The following is a 17614-nucleotide window of genomic DNA, read 5'->3' as shown; positions in this document are numbered from 1 at the left end:
TGGACGTGTCAAAATATGTTCCATTGATAAATCACACTTTATTTAACCTCAATGTCATCTTGTGTTTACATGGCATTGTAGATTGTAGCTGTATATAGGATGTATTCTGGATGTTTTCAGTGTGTTTTTAACCCTTTCAGACAATGGATTAATCACAATTAATAATAGTGCACTAACATTACACAAAGTGAACTCAAGTCTGACAGCCCAAACAAACACACACATTCTCAGTCAAAAACACAAGTCAGAACACAGCCTCTCGATTCTCTCGTGTGTTTTCAGGTTCTCTGACTGGGAAAAGGTCTTTCCACAATGAGAGCAGTGGTATGTCTTCTCCTCCTGTGTATTTGTATGTATTCCTTCATGCTCTTTCAGGTACCTTAACCGGGTAAATCTCTCTCCACAATGGGAGCAGCGGTACATCTTCTTACCTGTGTGTGTCCTCTCATGCTTGTTCAGGTTTCCTACCTGGCCAAAACTCTTTCCACAATGGGAACATTGGAAAAGCTTTTCCCCTGTGTGTCCCCTCTCATGCGTTTGCAGGCTCCCTAACTGGGTAAACGACATTCCACATTGGGAACAGTGGTAAGGCTTCTCTCCAGTGTGTATTCTCTTATGTGTTCTCAGGCTCCCTAACTGAGTAAAACTCTTTCCACACTGGGAGCAGTGATGTCGTCCTGCTGGTTTGGACGTCTCGGGTCTGGTTTCCCTGAAGGACTCTTCCTGCTGTCAGAAGGAGAGTCTGGTCTCTCTCCTGTCAAAGACAAACAGATTATTTAATTAAACAGAGACCTGAATGAAACCTCCACACGATAAAACTTCCTATGATGTTTAATCTAGACTAGATCCCTCAATCACCTAAAGTCACTTTTCACAAGTGTTATTAAAGCCACTACAAAATGCAGGTCTCTGTGTGGTTCTTAGTCAGAGAGGCCTATAGAATGGTCTAGAATGTCATTGTATGCTGTAGCGTTTACACCAGTCCAGCCTACGCTTGACACTCTAGCAATGATTAAGTACTTTATGATAACGCGGAAATTAAATAAACGATTTGGTATCATTTTTATGATGGAAGATTGAATAAGTGTGGTTCAAACGGTTTGCTTGTAATGATTTGTAGCCATCGTCTCGACTACCTGTGCATGAGAGTCCATTCAACTCAGTTTCCCTACCTGAAAAAAACGCCATTCCGTAAAGTGTATTCGCACACACAAATTCAGGAAGAAACCCGAAGAGCAGATGGCCTGACCGCGTTTTGCGACTGTGGGCTCACTTGACCGCAGTCAACGGTGGGCTGGAAATCGCCTCCAGTTTAGTACAGTGGAATTGCAGTATTGCATGAAGGCAAGTCCATTCCGTGAGACATTTTAGTTGTGATTTTGGGTGCAAATCCATTGTTAAAGTTTTGTTGTTGGGCAGCTTCTTGATGCTATTCACATCTTACAGTGTAGCTTTATCAATTCCTACATTAAAAAACGGCATTTAAGATCAGAACTAGAGTAGAATGCCGTTTTAAAACCACGTATCAGTTCAACAACTATTTTCAAGACAGGACTTACTGGTGTTACTCAGATCTTCCCTCTCCTCCTCTTCTTCCCTCTCCTCCTCCTTCAATATGACAGTTATCTCTCCTTCATTCACTCCAAATAAAGTATCATCGTTTTCTTCCTCTTCTTTCTGTGTAACAGCCTCACCCTCTACTTCTTCGTTTACTGTGACATCCTCCTCTTCATTCTCCTCTTTCACGACAACGTTCAGCCAAATACCTTCTTTCTCCTTCCAGCAGACCTCTTTTTTAGCAGGAGGGCAGCAGCTTGCTGAGCTCATGGTCGGGGATGTTAGCCAGCTAACCTAGCTAGTTAGCGACTAGCCTAGTGATAGGCTCATTTATCAAGCCAGCTACCGTTACCTGACTAAACGGAAATATGACATGAAATGGGGAAACTAGTTAAAAGACAGAATTATGTTCCAAATACAGAAGTAAATATAGACCGAAGCAGTCTGAACAGCTTGAACGTTTCCGCTAGGAAGCTACCGAGGTGGCTGACGAGATGTTGTTGAAGAAGCGTCCCGTCCACTACATTATACGTCACTCTGATAGCATCGCCTGAAAAACGCATATCGCCATCTGTTGACTGGAGTGGTTAACGCAGATAAATGTTTATTTTATTTCCAGACAAAAAGTGCATTTTTACATTTCTTTCATTAAATAATAATATAATAGTCAGACAACTGCAGATTTGTAATAAGTATGAATTTAAAACCTACTTCTACATTCTACCAACCCAACAGATGTTTCTACTACAGGGAATATTAACCAATGAGGTGGGTCTTTCCACATTCTACCAACCCAACAGATGTTTCTACTACAGGGAATATTAACCAATGAGGTGGGTCTTTACACATTCTACCAACCCAACAGATGTTTCTACTACAGTGAATATTAACCAATGAGGTGGGTCTTTACACATTCTACCAACCAACAGATGTTTCTACTACAGGGAATATTAACCAATGAGGTGGGTCTTTCCACATTCTACCAACCCAACAGATGTTTCTACTACAGGGAATATTAACCAATGAGGTGGGTCTTTACACATTCTACCAACCCAACAGATGTTTCTACTATGAACACTTTCAGGTTAATTGAAGTTAAATTCCCAAAAAGCCTAAACAGGTTTGGTCATTATCAGGTATTGGAGCGTTGAAAGACGATGCACAACAACGGTTTCTTCCACGAAACCACGACTTCAATAACCACCGCGGTCAAAATAACTGTCAAGTTATTCGCCATCGAAACGACTACCGCTACAATCGACCTGTTCGCAACACATGGGTATTGGGATCTGACCTCATTGATCCAGACAGTCCTCTGAGTAACCCCCTGTCTGAAACACTCATCCAGACAGTCCTCTGAGTAACTGTCTGAAACACTCATCCAGACAGTCCTCTGGGTAACCCCACTGTCTGAAACACTCTACCCAGACAGTCCTCTGGGTAACCCCACTGTCTGAAACACTCATCCAGACAGTCCTCTGGGTAACCCCACTGTCTGAAACACTCATCCAGACAGTCCTCTGAGTAACCCCACTGTCTGAAACACTCATCCAGACAGTCTTCTGAGTAACCCCTCTGTCTGAAACACTCATCCAGACAGTCCTCTGAGTAACCCCACTGTCTATAACACTCATCCAGACAGTCCTCTGGGTAACCCCACTGTCTGAAACACTCATCCAGTCCTCTGAGTAACCCCACTGTCTGAAACACTCATCCAGACAGTCCTCTGGGTAACCCCACTGTCTGAAACACTCATCCAGACAGTCTTCTGAGTAACCCCTCTGTCTGAAACACTCATCCAGACAGTCCTCTGAGTAACCCCACTGTCTATAACACTCATCCAGACAGTCCTCTGAGTAACCCCACTGTCTATAACACTCATCCAGACAGTCCTCTGGGTAACCCCACTGTCTGAAACACTCATCCAGTCCTCTGAGTAACCCCACTGTCTGAAACACTCATCCAGACAGTCCTCTGGGTAACCCCACTGTCTGAAACACTCATCCAGACAGTCCTCTGGGTAACCCCACTATCTGAAACACTCATCCAGACAGTCCTCTGAGTAACCCCACTGTCTGAAACACTCATCCAGACAGTCCTCTGAGTAACCCCACTGTCTGAAACACTCATCCAGACAGTCCTCTGGGTAACCCCACTGTCTGGAACACTCAGCCAGACAGTCAGCTTGTTCGTGATAGTCACTCTGTGTCCCACAAAACCTGTGTATGCGACATGATTGGCTGATGGAGGCTATTTTCTAGGGTTGTAGGTTGGAAGCTATCAGGGAATTCCTGTCCATCAGCTTCCTGTATAGGTCTGTGCTAAAGCCACCAATCTCCCTCTTAATCAACATGTCCAGATAACTTGATTCATGCGCATCAAAGGTGAGGGTGAATTTCAGAAAAAGAAGACGCTCTGGATTGATCACTAGAGTCAGATGTGAAGGAGGAGGTTGATCATCAGGAGTCAGATGTGAAGGAGGAGGTTGATCATCTGGAGTCAGATGTGAAGGAGGAGGTTGATCATCAGGAGTCAGATGTGAAGGAAGAGGTTGATCATCAGGAATCATATGTGAAGGAGGAGGTTGATCATCAGGAGTCAGATGTGAAGGAGGAGGTTGATCATCAGGAGTCAGATGTGAAGGAGGTTGATCATCAGGAGTCAGATGTGAAGGAGGAGGTTGATCATCAGGAGTCAGATGTGAAGGAGGGTGATCATCAGGAGTCAGATGTGAAGGAGGAGGTTGATCATCAGGAGTCAGATGTGAAGGAGGAGGTTGATCATCAGGAGTCAGATGTGAAGGAGGAGGTTGATCATCAGGAGTCAGATGTGAAGGAGGTTGATCATCAGGAGTCAGATGTGAAGGAGGAGGTTGATCATCAGGAGTCAGATGTGAAGGAGGGTGATCATCAGGAGTCAGATGTGAAGGAGGAGGTTGATCATCAGGAGTCAGATGTGAAGGAGGAGGTTGATCATCAGGAGTCAGATGTGAAGGAGGGTGATCATCAGGAGTCAGATGTGAAGGAGGAGGTTGATCATCAGGAGTCAGATGTGAAGGAGGAGGTTGATCATCAGGAGTCAGATGTGAAGGAGGAGGTTGATCATCAGGAGTCAGATGTGAAGGAAGGTGATCATCAGGAGTCAGATGTGAAGGAGGAGGTTGATCATCAGGAGTCAGATGTGAAGGAGGAGAATGATCATAAGGAGTCAGATGTGAAGGAGGAGGTTGATCATCAGGAGTCAGGTGTGAAGGAGGAGGTTGATCATCGGGAGTCGGATGTGAAGGAGGAGGTTGATGGCCACATCAGTGAATCATACTTTTTGGAGAAATGTCCTCTGGTCTGATGAAACAAATGTAGAACTGTTTGGCCATAATGACCATTGTTATGTTTGGAGGAAAAAGGGAGAGGCTTGCCAAAGCTCACCATCCCAACTGTGAAGCATGGAGGTGGCAGTATCATGTTTGTGGGGGTGTTTTGCTGCAGGGGAGACTAGTGCACTTCACAAATTAGATGGCATCATGAGGTGGGGAAATGATGTGGATATATTGAAGCAACATGTAAAGACATGAGTTAAAGCTTGGTCACAAATGGGTCTTCCAAATGGACAATGACCCCAAGCATGCTTCCAAAGTTGTGGCAAAATGGATTAAGGACAACAAAGTCAGGGTATTGGAGTGGCCATCACAAAGCCCTGACCTCAATTCTATAGAAAATGTGTGGGCAGAACTGAAAAAGCGTGTGCGAGCAACCCTACAAACCTGACTTAGTTACACCAGCTCTGTCAGGAGGAATGGGCCAAAATGCACCCAACTTATTGTGGGAAGCTTGTGGAAGGCTACCCGAAACATTTGACCCAAGTTAAACAATTTAAAGGCAATGCTACCAAATACTAATTGAGTGTATGTAAACTTCTGACCCACTGGGAATTTGATGAAATTAAAGCTGAAATAAATAATTCTCTCTACCATTATTTTGACATTTCACATTCTTAAAATAAAGTGGTGATTCTAACTGACCCAAGACAGGGAATTTTTACTAGGATTAAATGCCAGGAATTGTGATGAGATTAAATGAATTTGGCTAAGGTGTATGTAAACTTTGGACTTCAACTGTAGGTACCGTTACTGTTTTTCTTTTTTCCACCTTTATTTAACCAGGTAGGCTAGTTGAGAACAAGTTCTCATTTGCAACTGCGACCTGGCCAAGATAAAGCATAGCAGTGTGAGCATACAACAAAGAGTTACACATGGAGTAAACAATTAACAAGTCAATAACACAGTAGAAAACGAAGGGGGGGTCTATATACAATGTGTGCAAAAGGCATGAGGAGGTAGGCAAATAATTACAATTTTGCAGATTAACACTGGAGTGATAAAAGATCAGATGGTCATGTACAGGTAGAGATATTGGTGTGCAGAAGAGCAGAAAAGTAAATAAATAAAAACAGTACGGGGATGAGGTAGGTGAAAAGGGTGGGCTATTTACCAATAGACTATGTACAGCTGCAGCGATCGGTTAGCTGCTCAGATAGCTGATGTTTGAAGTTGGTGAGGGAGATAAAAGTCTCCAACTTCAGCGATTTTTGCAATTCGTTCCAGTCACAGGCAGCAGAGTACTGGAACGAAAGGCGGCCAAATGAGGTGTTGGCTTTAGGGATGATCAGTGAGATACACCTGCTGGAGCGCGTGCTACGGATGGGTGTTGCCATCGTGACCAGTGAGCTGAGATAAGGCGGAGCTTTACCTAGCATAGACTTGTAGATGACCTGGAGCCAGTGGGTCTGGCGACGAATATGTAGCGAGGGCCAGCCGACTAGAGCATACAAGTCGCAGTGGTGGGTAGTATAAGGTGCTTTAGTGACAAAACGGATGGCACTGTGATAGACTGCATCCAGTTTGCTGAGTAGAGTGTTGGAAGCCATTTTGTAGATGACATCGCCGAAGTCGAGGATCGGTAGGATAGTCAGTTTTACTAGGGTAAGCTTGGCGGCTTGAGTGAAGGAGGCTTTGTTGCGGAATAGAAAGCCGACTCTTGATTTGATTTTCGATTGGAGATGTTTGATATGAGTCTGGAAGGAGAGTTTGCAGTCTAGCCAGACACCTAGGTACTTATAGACGTCCACATATTCTAGGTCGGAACCATCCAGGGTGGTGATGCTAGTCGGGCATGCAGGTGCAGGCAGCGACCGGTTGAAAAGCATGCATTTGGTTTTACTAGCGTTTAAGGGCAGTTGGAGGCCACGGAAGGAGTGTTGTATGGCATTGAAGCTTGTTTGGAGGTTAGATAGCACAGTGTCCAAAGACGGGCCGAAAGTATATAGAATGGTGTCGTCTGCGTAGAGGTGGATCAGGGAATCGCCCGCATCAAGAGCAACATCATTGATATACACAGAGAAAAGAGTCGGCCCGAGAATTGAACCCTGTGGCACCCCCATAGAGACTGCCAGAGGACCGGACAGCATGCCCTCCGATTTGACACACTGAACTCTGTCTGCAAAGTAATTGGTGAACCAGGCAAGGCAGTCATCCGAAAAACCGAGGCTACTGAGTCTGCCGATAAGAATATGGTGATTGACAGAGTCGAAAGCCTTGGCAAGGTCGATGAAGACGGCTGCACAGTACTGTCTTTTATCGATGGCGGTTATGATGTCGTTTAGTACCTTGAGTGTGGCTGAGGTGCACCCATGACCGGCTCGGAAACCAGATTGCACAGCGGAGAAGGTACGGTGGGATTCGAGATGGTCAGTGACCTGTTTGTTGACTTGGCTTTCGAAGACCTTAGATAGGCAGGGCAGGATGGATATAGGTCTGTAACAGTTTGGGTCCAGGGTGTCTCCCCCTTTGAAGAGGGGGATGACTGCGGCAGCTTTCCAATCCTTGGGGATCTCAGACGAGATGAAAGAGAGGTTGAACAGGCTGGTAATAGGGGTTGCGACAATGGTGGCAGATAGTTTCAGAAATAGAGGGTCCAGATTGTCAAGCCCAGCTGATTTGTACGGGTCCAGGTTTTGCAGCTCTTTCAGAACATCTGCTATCTGGATTTGGGTAAAGGAGAACCTGGAGAGGCTTGGGCGAGGAGCTGCGGGGGGGGCGGAGCTGTTGGCCGAGGTTGAAGTAGCCAGGCGGAAGGCATGGCCAGCCGTTGAGAAATGCTTATTGAAGTTTTCGATAATCATGGATTTATCAGTGGTGACCGTGTTACCTAGCCTCAGTGCAGTGGGCAGCTGGGAGGAGGTGCTCTTGTTCTCCATGGACTTCACAGTGTCCCAGAACTTTTTGGAGTTGGAGCTACAGGATGCAAACTTCTGCCTGAAGAAGCTGGCCTTAGCTTTCCTGACTGACTGCGTGTATTGGTTCCGGACTTCCCTGAACAGTTGCATATCACGGGGACTATTCGATGCTATTGCAGTCCGCCACAGGATGTTTTTGTGCTGGTCGAGGGCAGTCAGGTCTGGGGTGAACCAAGGGCTGTATCTGTTCTTAGTTCTGCATTTTTTGAACGGAGCATGCTTATCTAAAATAGTGAGGAAGTTACTTTTAAAGAATGACCAGGCATCCTCAACTGACGGGATGAGGTCAATGTCCTTCCAGGATACCCGGGCCAGGTCGATTAGAAAGGCCTGCTCACAGAAGTGTTTTAGGGAGCGTTTGACAGTGATGAGGGGTGGTCGTTTGACTGCGGCTCCGTAGCGGATACAGGCAATGAGGCAGTGATCGCTGAGATCCTGGTTGAAGACAGCGGAGGTGTATTTGGAGGGCCAGTTGGTCAGGATGACGTCTATGAGGGTGCCCTTGTTTACAGAGTTAGGGTTGTACCTGGTGGGTTCCTTGATGATTTGTGTGAGATTGAGGGCATCTAGCTTAGATTGTAGGACTGGCGGGGTGTTAAGCATATCCCAGTTTAGGTCACCTAACAGAACAAACTCTGAAGCTAGATGGGGGGCGATCAATTCACAAATGGTGTCCAGGGCACAGCTGGGAGCTGAGGGGGGTCGGTAGCAGGCGGCAACCGTGAGAGACTTATTTCTGGAGAGAGTAATTTTCAAAATTAGTAGTTCGAACTGTTTGGGTATGGACCTGGAAAGTATGACATTACTTTGCAGGCCATCTCTGCAGTAAACTGCAACTCCTCCCCCTTTGGCAGTTCTATCTTGACGGAAGATGTTATAGTTGGGTATGGAAATCTCTGAATTTTTGGTGGCCTTCCTGAGCCAGGATTCAGACACAGCAAGGACATCAGGGTTAGCAGAGTGTGCTAAAGCAGTGAGTAAGACAAACTTAGGGAGGAGGCTTCTGATGTTGACATGCATGAAACCAAGGCTTTTTCGAACACAGAAGTCAACAAATGAGGGTGCCTGGGGACATGCAGGGCCTGGGTTTACCTCCACATCACCCGCGGAACAGAGAAGGAGTAGTATGAGGGTGCGGCTAAAGGCTATCAAAACTGGTCACCTAGACCGTTGGGGACAGAGAATAAGAGGAGCAGGTTTCTGGGCATGGTAGAATATATTCAGGGCATAATGCGCAGACAGGGGTATGGTGGGGTGCGGGTACAGCGGAGGTAAGCCCAGGCACTGGGTGATGATGAGAGAGGTTGTATCTCTGGACATGCTGGTAGTAATGGGTGAGGTCACCGCATGTGTGGGAGGTGGGACAAAGGAGTTATCAGGGGTATGAAGAGTGGAACTAGGGGCTCCATTGTGAACTAAAACAATGATAACTAACCTGAACAACAGTATACAAGGCATATTGACATTTGAGAGAGACATACAGCGAGGCATACAGTAATCACAGGTGTTGAATTGGGAAAGCTAGCTAAAACAGTAGGTGAGACAACAGCTAATCAGCTAGCACAACAACAGCAGGTAAAATGGCGTAGACTAGGCAACGGGGCCAACAGATAAAACAAACAAGCAGAATGGAGTACCGTGATTTATGGACAGTCCAGCGTGCATCAGCTATGTAGCCAAGAGATCAGTGTCCAGGGGGCAGCGGTGGATGGGGAAGGGAAGCTGGACTGGCGAGTGTTATCCAGGTTAAAAAAACGAACAATGACTAAATAGCTTGTAGCTAGTTAGCTGGTTAGCTTCTGGAGGTTCTTGAGTGTGTTCTAAAAATAAATAAAAAAATAATAGCGATTCCGTATCACATTGGGTGAGGCAGGTTTCCGGAAGGTATAAACAAATTAAAAGTCAAAAGAGATAGAAAGTAAATATGGGTCCGGTGGGCGTTTGGGACGCGGCGATTCAGGCGGTTAGCAGGCCTGTGCTAACAAGCTAACAGTTTGTAGGCCCGGGCTAGACAAGGTAGCAGTTAGCGGACCGGAGCTGGACAAGCTAGCAGTTAGCAGGCCGAATTAGCAAGCAGGGAGATAGCGAGGGCTAGAGAGTTAGCCTTTGGGGGACGTCGCGATGGGGTGAGTCTGTTTATTCCTCTTCATGCGGTGACATCGATAGACCGGTCGTGGGCCCGGGTATTGTAGCTCAGGAGTATGCTACGGTGGTAGCGCAGGCCGGGCTAGCTTCAAGCTAAGTGGGTGGAAACGCTAGCCAGGGGTAATCATCCAGGGTTGCAGTTTAGCTAGATAGCTAGTTGTGAAGATCCAGCGTATTTGGAAGCTTAGGTTTAGCAAAATGTTTTTAAAGGGATAGCTATGTAAAAAACGAAAAATATGTAAAAAAACGAAAAATAAACAAAATATAAACAAAATATACAGGGACACGACAGGACGACTTACTGCTACGCCATCTTGGATTCTCCCGGTAAACACTGCTAATCCAACAATAGTGCTAGGTGCCTGTACTTGGTCTACTATTATCCTACGGAACAGTACAGCTTGGGTTGGTCTACTATTATCCTACTGAACAGTACAGTTTGGGTTGGTCTACTATTATCCTACTGAACAGTACAACTTGGGTTGGTCTACTATTATCCTACTGAACAGTACAGCTTGGGTTGGTCTACTATTATCCTACTGAACAGTACAGCTTGGGTTGGTCTACTATTATCCTACTGAACAGTACAGCTTTGGTTGGTCTACTATTATCCTACTGAACAGTACCACTTGGGTTGGTCTACTATTATCCTACTGAACAGTACAGCTTGGGTTGGCATACTATTATCCTACTGAACAGTACAGCTTGGGTTGGTCTACTATTATCCTACTGAACAGTACAGCTTGGGTTGGTCTACTATTATCCTACTGAACAGTACAGCTTGGGTTGGTCTACTATTATCCTACTGAACAGTACAGCTTGGGTTGGCCTGTAACAAGTAATTAAAGAGTAAAAAGTAATTAAAGAGCAACAGTAAAATAACAATAGCAGGACTATATACAGGTCAGTACCTGGCTCTCCAGAGAAGACAGGCTATGTGCACACAGCCCACAAAATGAGGTGGAAACTGAGATGCACTTCCTAACCTCCTGCCAAATGTATGACCAGTTAATTCATATTGTATTTTGTAGTCTGTCCAAAAATTAAATAACACAAGACTGATCTCAGTTAATTCATACTGTATGTTGTAGTCTGTCCAAGAGGGGAATCACACAGACTGATCTCAGTTCATTCATACTGTATGTTGTAGTCTGTCCAAGAGGGGAATCACACAGACTGATCTCAGTTAATTCATACTGTATGTTGTAGTCTGTCCAAAAGGAGAATTACACAGACTGATCTCAGTTCATTCATACTGTATGTTGTAGTCTGTCTAATAATTAAATCACACAAGACTGACAGCCTGTAATTTTATTAAAAGCATCCAGTTGATTACATGGCAGTTTAGAGAGCAACATCACAACAATAATCTACTTCATAATCAATATAACATTTATAATCAATAACATCATTATCTATATATACTAACAACATAACACTAATCTACATCATAATCAATATCATAACGTTTATAATCAATAACATCATGAGAGGTAAACAACAACAAACCCCTTTATTAAAAAATGTTTTCAACATACAAAGAATGAACAGATGATTATAATAATACCTGGACTAATAATGGAAACACTTCAAGATAAAGAATCTAAGAGACACTAAATAAGATAAAGAATCTAAGAGACACTAAATAAGATAAAGAATCTAAGAGACACTAAATAAGATAAAGAATCTAAGAGACACTAAATAAGATAAAGAATCTAAGAGACACTAATAAGATAAAGACAAAATCAATATATTCTGGAACAAAAAACAGATGTTAAAATAATTAAAACCACATGTTACCCATAACCCCATGTTACCCCAAACCCCATGTTACCCAAAACCCCATGTTACCCAAACCCCATGTTACCCCAAACCCCATGTTACCCAAAACCCCATGTTACCCATAACCCCATGTTACCCCCAAACCCCATGTTACCCAAAACCCCATGTTACCCAAAACCCCATGTTACCCAAAACCCATGTTACCCAAAACCCCATGTTACCCAGAACCCCATGTTACCCCAGAACCCCATGTTACCCAAAACCCCATGTTACCCAAAACCCCATGTTACCCAAAACCCCATGTTACCCAAAACCCCATGTTACCCAAAACCCCATGTTACCCCAAACCCCATGTTACCCAAACCCCATGTTACCCAAAACCCCATGTTACCCAAAACCCCATGTTACCCAAAACCCCATGTTACCCCAAACCCCATGTTACCCAAAACCCCATGTTACCCAAAACCCCATGTTACCCCAAACCCCATGTTACCCAAAACCCCATGTTACCCCAAACCCCATGTTACCCAAAACCCCATGTTACCCAAAACCCCATGTTACCCAAACCCCCATGTTACCCAAACCCCATGTTACCCAAAACCTCATGTTACCCAAAACCCCATGTTACCCAAAACCCCATGTTACCCAAAACCCCATGTTACCCAAAACCCCATGTTACCCAAAACCCCATGTTACCCAAAACCCCATGTTACCCAAAACCCCATGTTACCCAAACCCCATGTTGCCCTGGTCGTAAAAACCAAACTAAATGAATAATGGTGGTTGCAGTCACTACTTTTAGATTTCTTCCAAGGTACTAGAAAGATAAACTAATTCTGAACTTGTTATTAAAATTAAAACCACTTCAGGTTTGTCACCACATTTTAAACACCAGTCCACTGCTGACCATCGACCAGTCCACTGCTGACCATAAAACACAAAACTGACCTAAGATCAGCATGTAGGGTCAGATTCATTCTATTCCTACTCCGTCCCCTGGGCTGCTCTCTCCTCTCCCGGTCCAGCTTCAGCTCTGGAGCTCAGAGAGACCATCTCCATGGCATTGACATAAAGATCCATGCTGCTCACCCTGTTCACTCTCTTCTGCCTCCTGGTGGGCTAGGGAGACACAGCACCAACAGTCAGACATTTACTCTCTAGTATCTCCATTCTCTCCCTCTCCCCCTCCTCACCCTCTAGTTTAAATGACTTGTAACGTCTGAGTAAATGTCTTTACCTTGTAGTACAGGTAGGAGGTGGTGATGGCTGTCAGTAGGATCAGCAGCACTACAACGTGTCTGATGATGAAGGCTGGCAGAGGAGAGGCTGCAAACAGAAACACCTTTGATGAGGGGACTGATCATCATCACATAGATCTGTGGAAAATCTGTCAATGACAAAGTTATAAGTCTGGTTCATGTTCAGTTACCTGTGATGGCGAGGGAGAGGAGCTCACTCTCAGAGGAGAAGTTATGAGAGAAAACATAACTCTCATAAACACAGATGTAGTTCCCTTGGTGGGAGTCATCTGCAGCAGGGAAGAGGAAGGCAGCAGAGTGATTGACAGCTGGCTGGGTTCTGTTGGAGCCGGTGAACGTGAGGAGGAAGGAGCCTCCTGGGTACTGTGGCTGAGTGGAGCAGGTGATGGTGAAGTTGTAGCCCCTGAACATCTCAGGCCCCTGGTGGCCCCTGAAGACCCCTCCCATTGGGTCAGTCAGGAAGATATCAGGCTGGACCAGGAGATCTGTAACAATAAAAGAGAACAAGAAAAACCTCTTCAACTAGTTTCCTATAGATATGACAATAACATCAGCATGTAACAGTGCCAGCCACCCTCCCTCACAGGGCAACATGAGTAGTGGGCCTACAGTCACTGAGACAACATATGTTGATATCAGGCTGAAGCAGGACATCTGGAACAAGAGGAGAGAAAAAGACAACGTAGCTCCTCAACTACTTTCCTCATTTAGATGTGACAATAACATGACATGTGACAGTGGTAGTGAGTAGAGACGTTCACTGAGATAACACTCAAATACAAAGCATTCTGGGATATTTAAGTTGTATTTGATTCCTACTTGACTGAGTGATCTATTTAGTAAAGCAGACTGACAAGTTAAACAGTCATCATGAGAGGTGCAGAGGAAGTTGTATGAATGAAGGAAATCAGTTGAATATAATTATAATATGTTGTTATTACCTGAGCAGATCACTGTGAGTCCAGGACGGAGATCATACGTTCTTCTACACTCCCTCAGTGAAGACTCAGACCCAGAACAGTAAACTCCATTCCCTCTATTGGTGTTTTCAGGGAGTACTGAAACAGTGGAGCCACAACCCAGCTGTCTACACACTACTGCAGCTACATCCCCCTGGTTCCAGTCTGAAGCTCCCACAGTCCTCCACTCTCCCTGGTCGTACCGCTCCACTCCACCAGCACAGCGACTGCCTCCTCCCACCAGCCTCACATCATCAGGCTCTGAGAAAAGAAAAGAGAGAGACAGTAATCTTACTATTTTCTCACTAAAACACACCTATATTGTCTCTCATATTCTTCACTCCAGGTGAGAAACAATGTTGATTGAGTGACAAACTGTTTCTTACCTGAGCAGGTGAGTCCAACAGCATTACCAGGTAGGCAGGTGTTGTTCTCTCTGTCTGAGGTGTCACAGTCCAGGAGAAGGGACTCATTGCCTTTACACTGGAACTCTTTATCCCAGGTCTGACCCTCACCTTCTCCATAGAGCCCCCCCTGTAGAGCTGCAGGAGCCCCACAGCCAAACTCCCCACAGACTACCTCTGCATCCTGCCGGTCAAAGTCAGCTTCACACACTGAGGCCCAGGACTGATTGGACTTCACCTCCACTCTCCCAGAGCAGAAACCAGCTCCATCCACAAGCCGCACAGACTCTGGAGAAAAAGAGTTGGTTGAACATTCAATCAGTTTTTTTGATGACACTGTCAAGGACTAAACACAAATATGTTGGATAAAAGATTGTAGTTTGCTATGTTTGATACTGTAAGAGGTAGAAATGGGTTCTTAGTCACTCAGAATAGGGTTGGGAATAATGCAGGTAGGAGACAGGAATAAGTTCACTTCACTTTATAGAAAATAAACAGCTGGACATCCATCAGGCAGCTTCACTTCAGTACCATCTGATCTACAAGGTCTGATGCTGTATGTCAGGGTCAGGATGGGCCAAGAGTAGAAAAGGTTACTGGTTATGATGACATCACTGGTGAGAACTCGGTGATAAAAATATATTTGATCTCTCCCATCTCTCCCTCTCCTCCTCCCTCATTCTCTCTTTGTGACAGTGGTAGTGAGTAGAGACGTTCACTGAGGTAACACTCAAATACAAAGCATTCTGGGATATTTAAGTTGTATTTGATTCCTACTTGACTGAGTGATCTATTTAGTAAAGCAGACTGACAAGTTAAACAGTCATCATGAGAGGTGCAGAGGAAGTTGTATGAATGAAGGAAATCAGTTGAATATAATTATAATATGTTGATATTTCCTGATCAGATCACTGTGAGTCCAGGAAGGAGATATAATACATGGACTAAAGTATGTGGAACTCAGCAGTGAGTTTTACAACAGAGGGTTATTTTTACGCTCTACGTGGTTCAACACTCGGCGGTCCGTTCTGTGAGCTTGTGTTGTCTACCACTTCATGGCTGAGCCGTTGTTGCTCCTAGACGTGCCACGTTGAAATTCACCGAGACCTTCCCGAAGGACATTTTACTGCTGATATTTGTCGATGGAGATTGCATGGCTGTGGGCTCAATTTGATACACCTGTCAGGTGTGGATGAAATATCCGAATCCACTAATGTCCACATACTTTTGGCCATATAGTGTATCTTGTTATTACCTGAGCAGATCACTGTGACTCCAGGAAGGAGATCATAACCGCTGGAACACTCCCTCAGTGAAGACTCAGACCCAGAACAGGAAACTCTAATCCCTCTAGTGGTGTTTCCAGGTAGTACTGAAACAGTGGAGCCACAACCCATCTGTCTGCACACTACTGCAGCTACATTCTCCTGGTTCCAGCCAGCTCCCACAGTCCTCCACTCTCCCTGGTCGTACCGTTCCACTCCACCAGCACAGCGACTGCCTCCTCCCACCAGCCTCACATCATCAGGCTCTGAGAAAATAAAAGAGAGAGACAGTAATCTTACTATTTTCTCACTAAAACACACCTATATTGTCTCTCATATTCTTCACTCCAGGTGAGAAACAATGTTGATTGAGTGACAAACTGTTTCTTACCTGAGCAGGTGAGTCCAACAGCATTACCAGGTAGGCAGGTGTTGTTCTCTCTGTCTGAGGTGTCACAGTCCAGGAGAAGGGACTCTTTGCCTTTACACTGGAACTCTTTATCCCAGGTCTGACCCTCACCTTCTCCATAGAGCCCCCCCTGTAGAGCTGCAGGAGCCCCACAGCCAACATCCCTACAGACTACCTCTGCATCCTGCCAGTCAAAGTCAGCTTCACACACTGAGGCCCAGGACTGATTGGACTTCACCTCCACTCTCCCAGAGCAGAGACCAGCTCCATCCACAAGCCGCACAGACTCTGGAGAAAAAGAGTTGGTTGAACATTCAATCAGTTTTGTTGATGACACTGTCAAGGACTAAACACAAATATGTTGGATAAAAGATTGTAGTTTGCTATGTTTGATACTGTAAGAGGTAGAAATGGGTTCTTAGTCACTCAGGATCAGGTTGGGAATAATGCAGGCAGGAGACAGGAATAAGTTCACTTCACTTTATAGAAAATAAACAGCTGGACATCCATCAGGCAGCTTCACTTCAGTACCATCTGAACTACAATGATCTGCCCATGAACATCTCCCATAAACCAATATGACAAACACAAATATAATGTTTAAATACATCTGACATCTCTCCCTCTATTTAAATGAAATAAAAACACATAAAACATGATACATGGTAATATTGTATAATGTATAAATAAATCTCTCAATATGACCAGTCCTCTTACCTGAACAGGTCACATGATGATAATATCCACCATAACAGAAAGTAGGTCTTCCTCTTCTGTCACACTGTCTAATAGAAGACTCATCTCCACTACATCTATATAGTGTTACTCCTCTTCTTCCATCTTCAACCAGAGGTCCTCTAGATACAGATACAGCTACAGGATTCCCACAGTTCAGCTCTCTACACACAACCTTAAACTCTCTCATCATGTCCCACCACCCAGGACATAGACCTGTCCACTCTCCTTCATAGAAGAATTCCACTGACCCAGAACAGGAAGTGGTCCCATTCACCAGTCTGACTGAGTCTTCAGCTGTAAACAGCAGAGAGGAAAACACAGTGGTGAGGACAGATGATGACAGTGATTCTGTTATTCTAACAGCAGTGATGCTTTGTGGTTGACAAGTATTAGTAGTTCCATAAAACACTACTTGTTATTGGGGTTTAGAATGGTTTGTATGGACACATGAATTTCTCCATGTGGGATAATAAAGTTGACTAATATTGAACTGCTATAATCACTGTAGATTTATACTCTACCTACCTGGTGGACTGACGCTTTGAGCCTGGAGATCTGAGGAGAAAGAGAGAGACAGAGACAGAGAGACAGAGAGAAACAAAGGAGAAAGGGAGGAGTCAGAGGAAGAGAGAGACGGAGGTTAAATGAACATCAACATGACCTTTCATGATGTGATGGGGAAGACAGGCTTATCGTTGGTATGGTGCAACAACACCCATGTGTACATACACTATATATACAACAGTATGTGGACACCCCTTCAAATTAGTGGACTCTATTTCAGCCACACCCCTTCCTGACAGAT

The 17614-nt window shown here is 44.8% G+C and overlaps 2 protein-coding genes across 2 annotated transcripts in view; both read right to left on the bottom strand.

The window, feature by feature from the left end:
* Positions 1–14: 14 nt before the first annotated feature.
* Positions 15–2129, bottom strand: LOC116371791 (X-linked retinitis pigmentosa GTPase regulator-interacting protein 1-like). The gene is made up of 2 exons (XM_031820795.1): positions 1560–2129; positions 15–754 (listed from the first exon to the last, which is right to left on the bottom strand). The coding sequence occupies exons 1-2, from the start codon at positions 1825–1827 to the stop codon at positions 633–635; spliced, it is 390 nt and encodes a 129-aa protein (XP_031676655.1). The 5' UTR covers positions 1828–2129; the 3' UTR covers positions 15–632.
* A 1685-nt stretch (positions 2130–3814) lies between these two features.
* Positions 3815–17614, bottom strand: part of LOC116371794 (uncharacterized) — a 67410-nt gene continuing 53610 nt past the window's right edge. The window contains exons 3-5 of the mRNA XM_031820796.1: positions 13205–13519; positions 13060–13101; positions 3815–3984 (exon numbers count right to left, since the gene is read on the bottom strand). Of these exons, the coding sequence (XP_031676656.1) occupies positions 3815–3984; positions 13060–13101; positions 13205–13519 (527 nt within the window). The remainder of the gene's footprint in view (positions 3985–13059; positions 13102–13204; positions 13520–17614) is intronic.

The sequence above is a fragment of the Oncorhynchus kisutch genome, unplaced genomic scaffold (genome assembly GCF_002021735.2).
Source record: "Oncorhynchus kisutch isolate 150728-3 unplaced genomic scaffold, Okis_V2 scaffold3655, whole genome shotgun sequence".
NCBI classification, from domain to species: Eukaryota; Metazoa; Chordata; class Actinopteri; order Salmoniformes; family Salmonidae; genus Oncorhynchus; species Oncorhynchus kisutch.
This window is presented reverse-complemented; position numbering and strand designations above follow the sequence as displayed.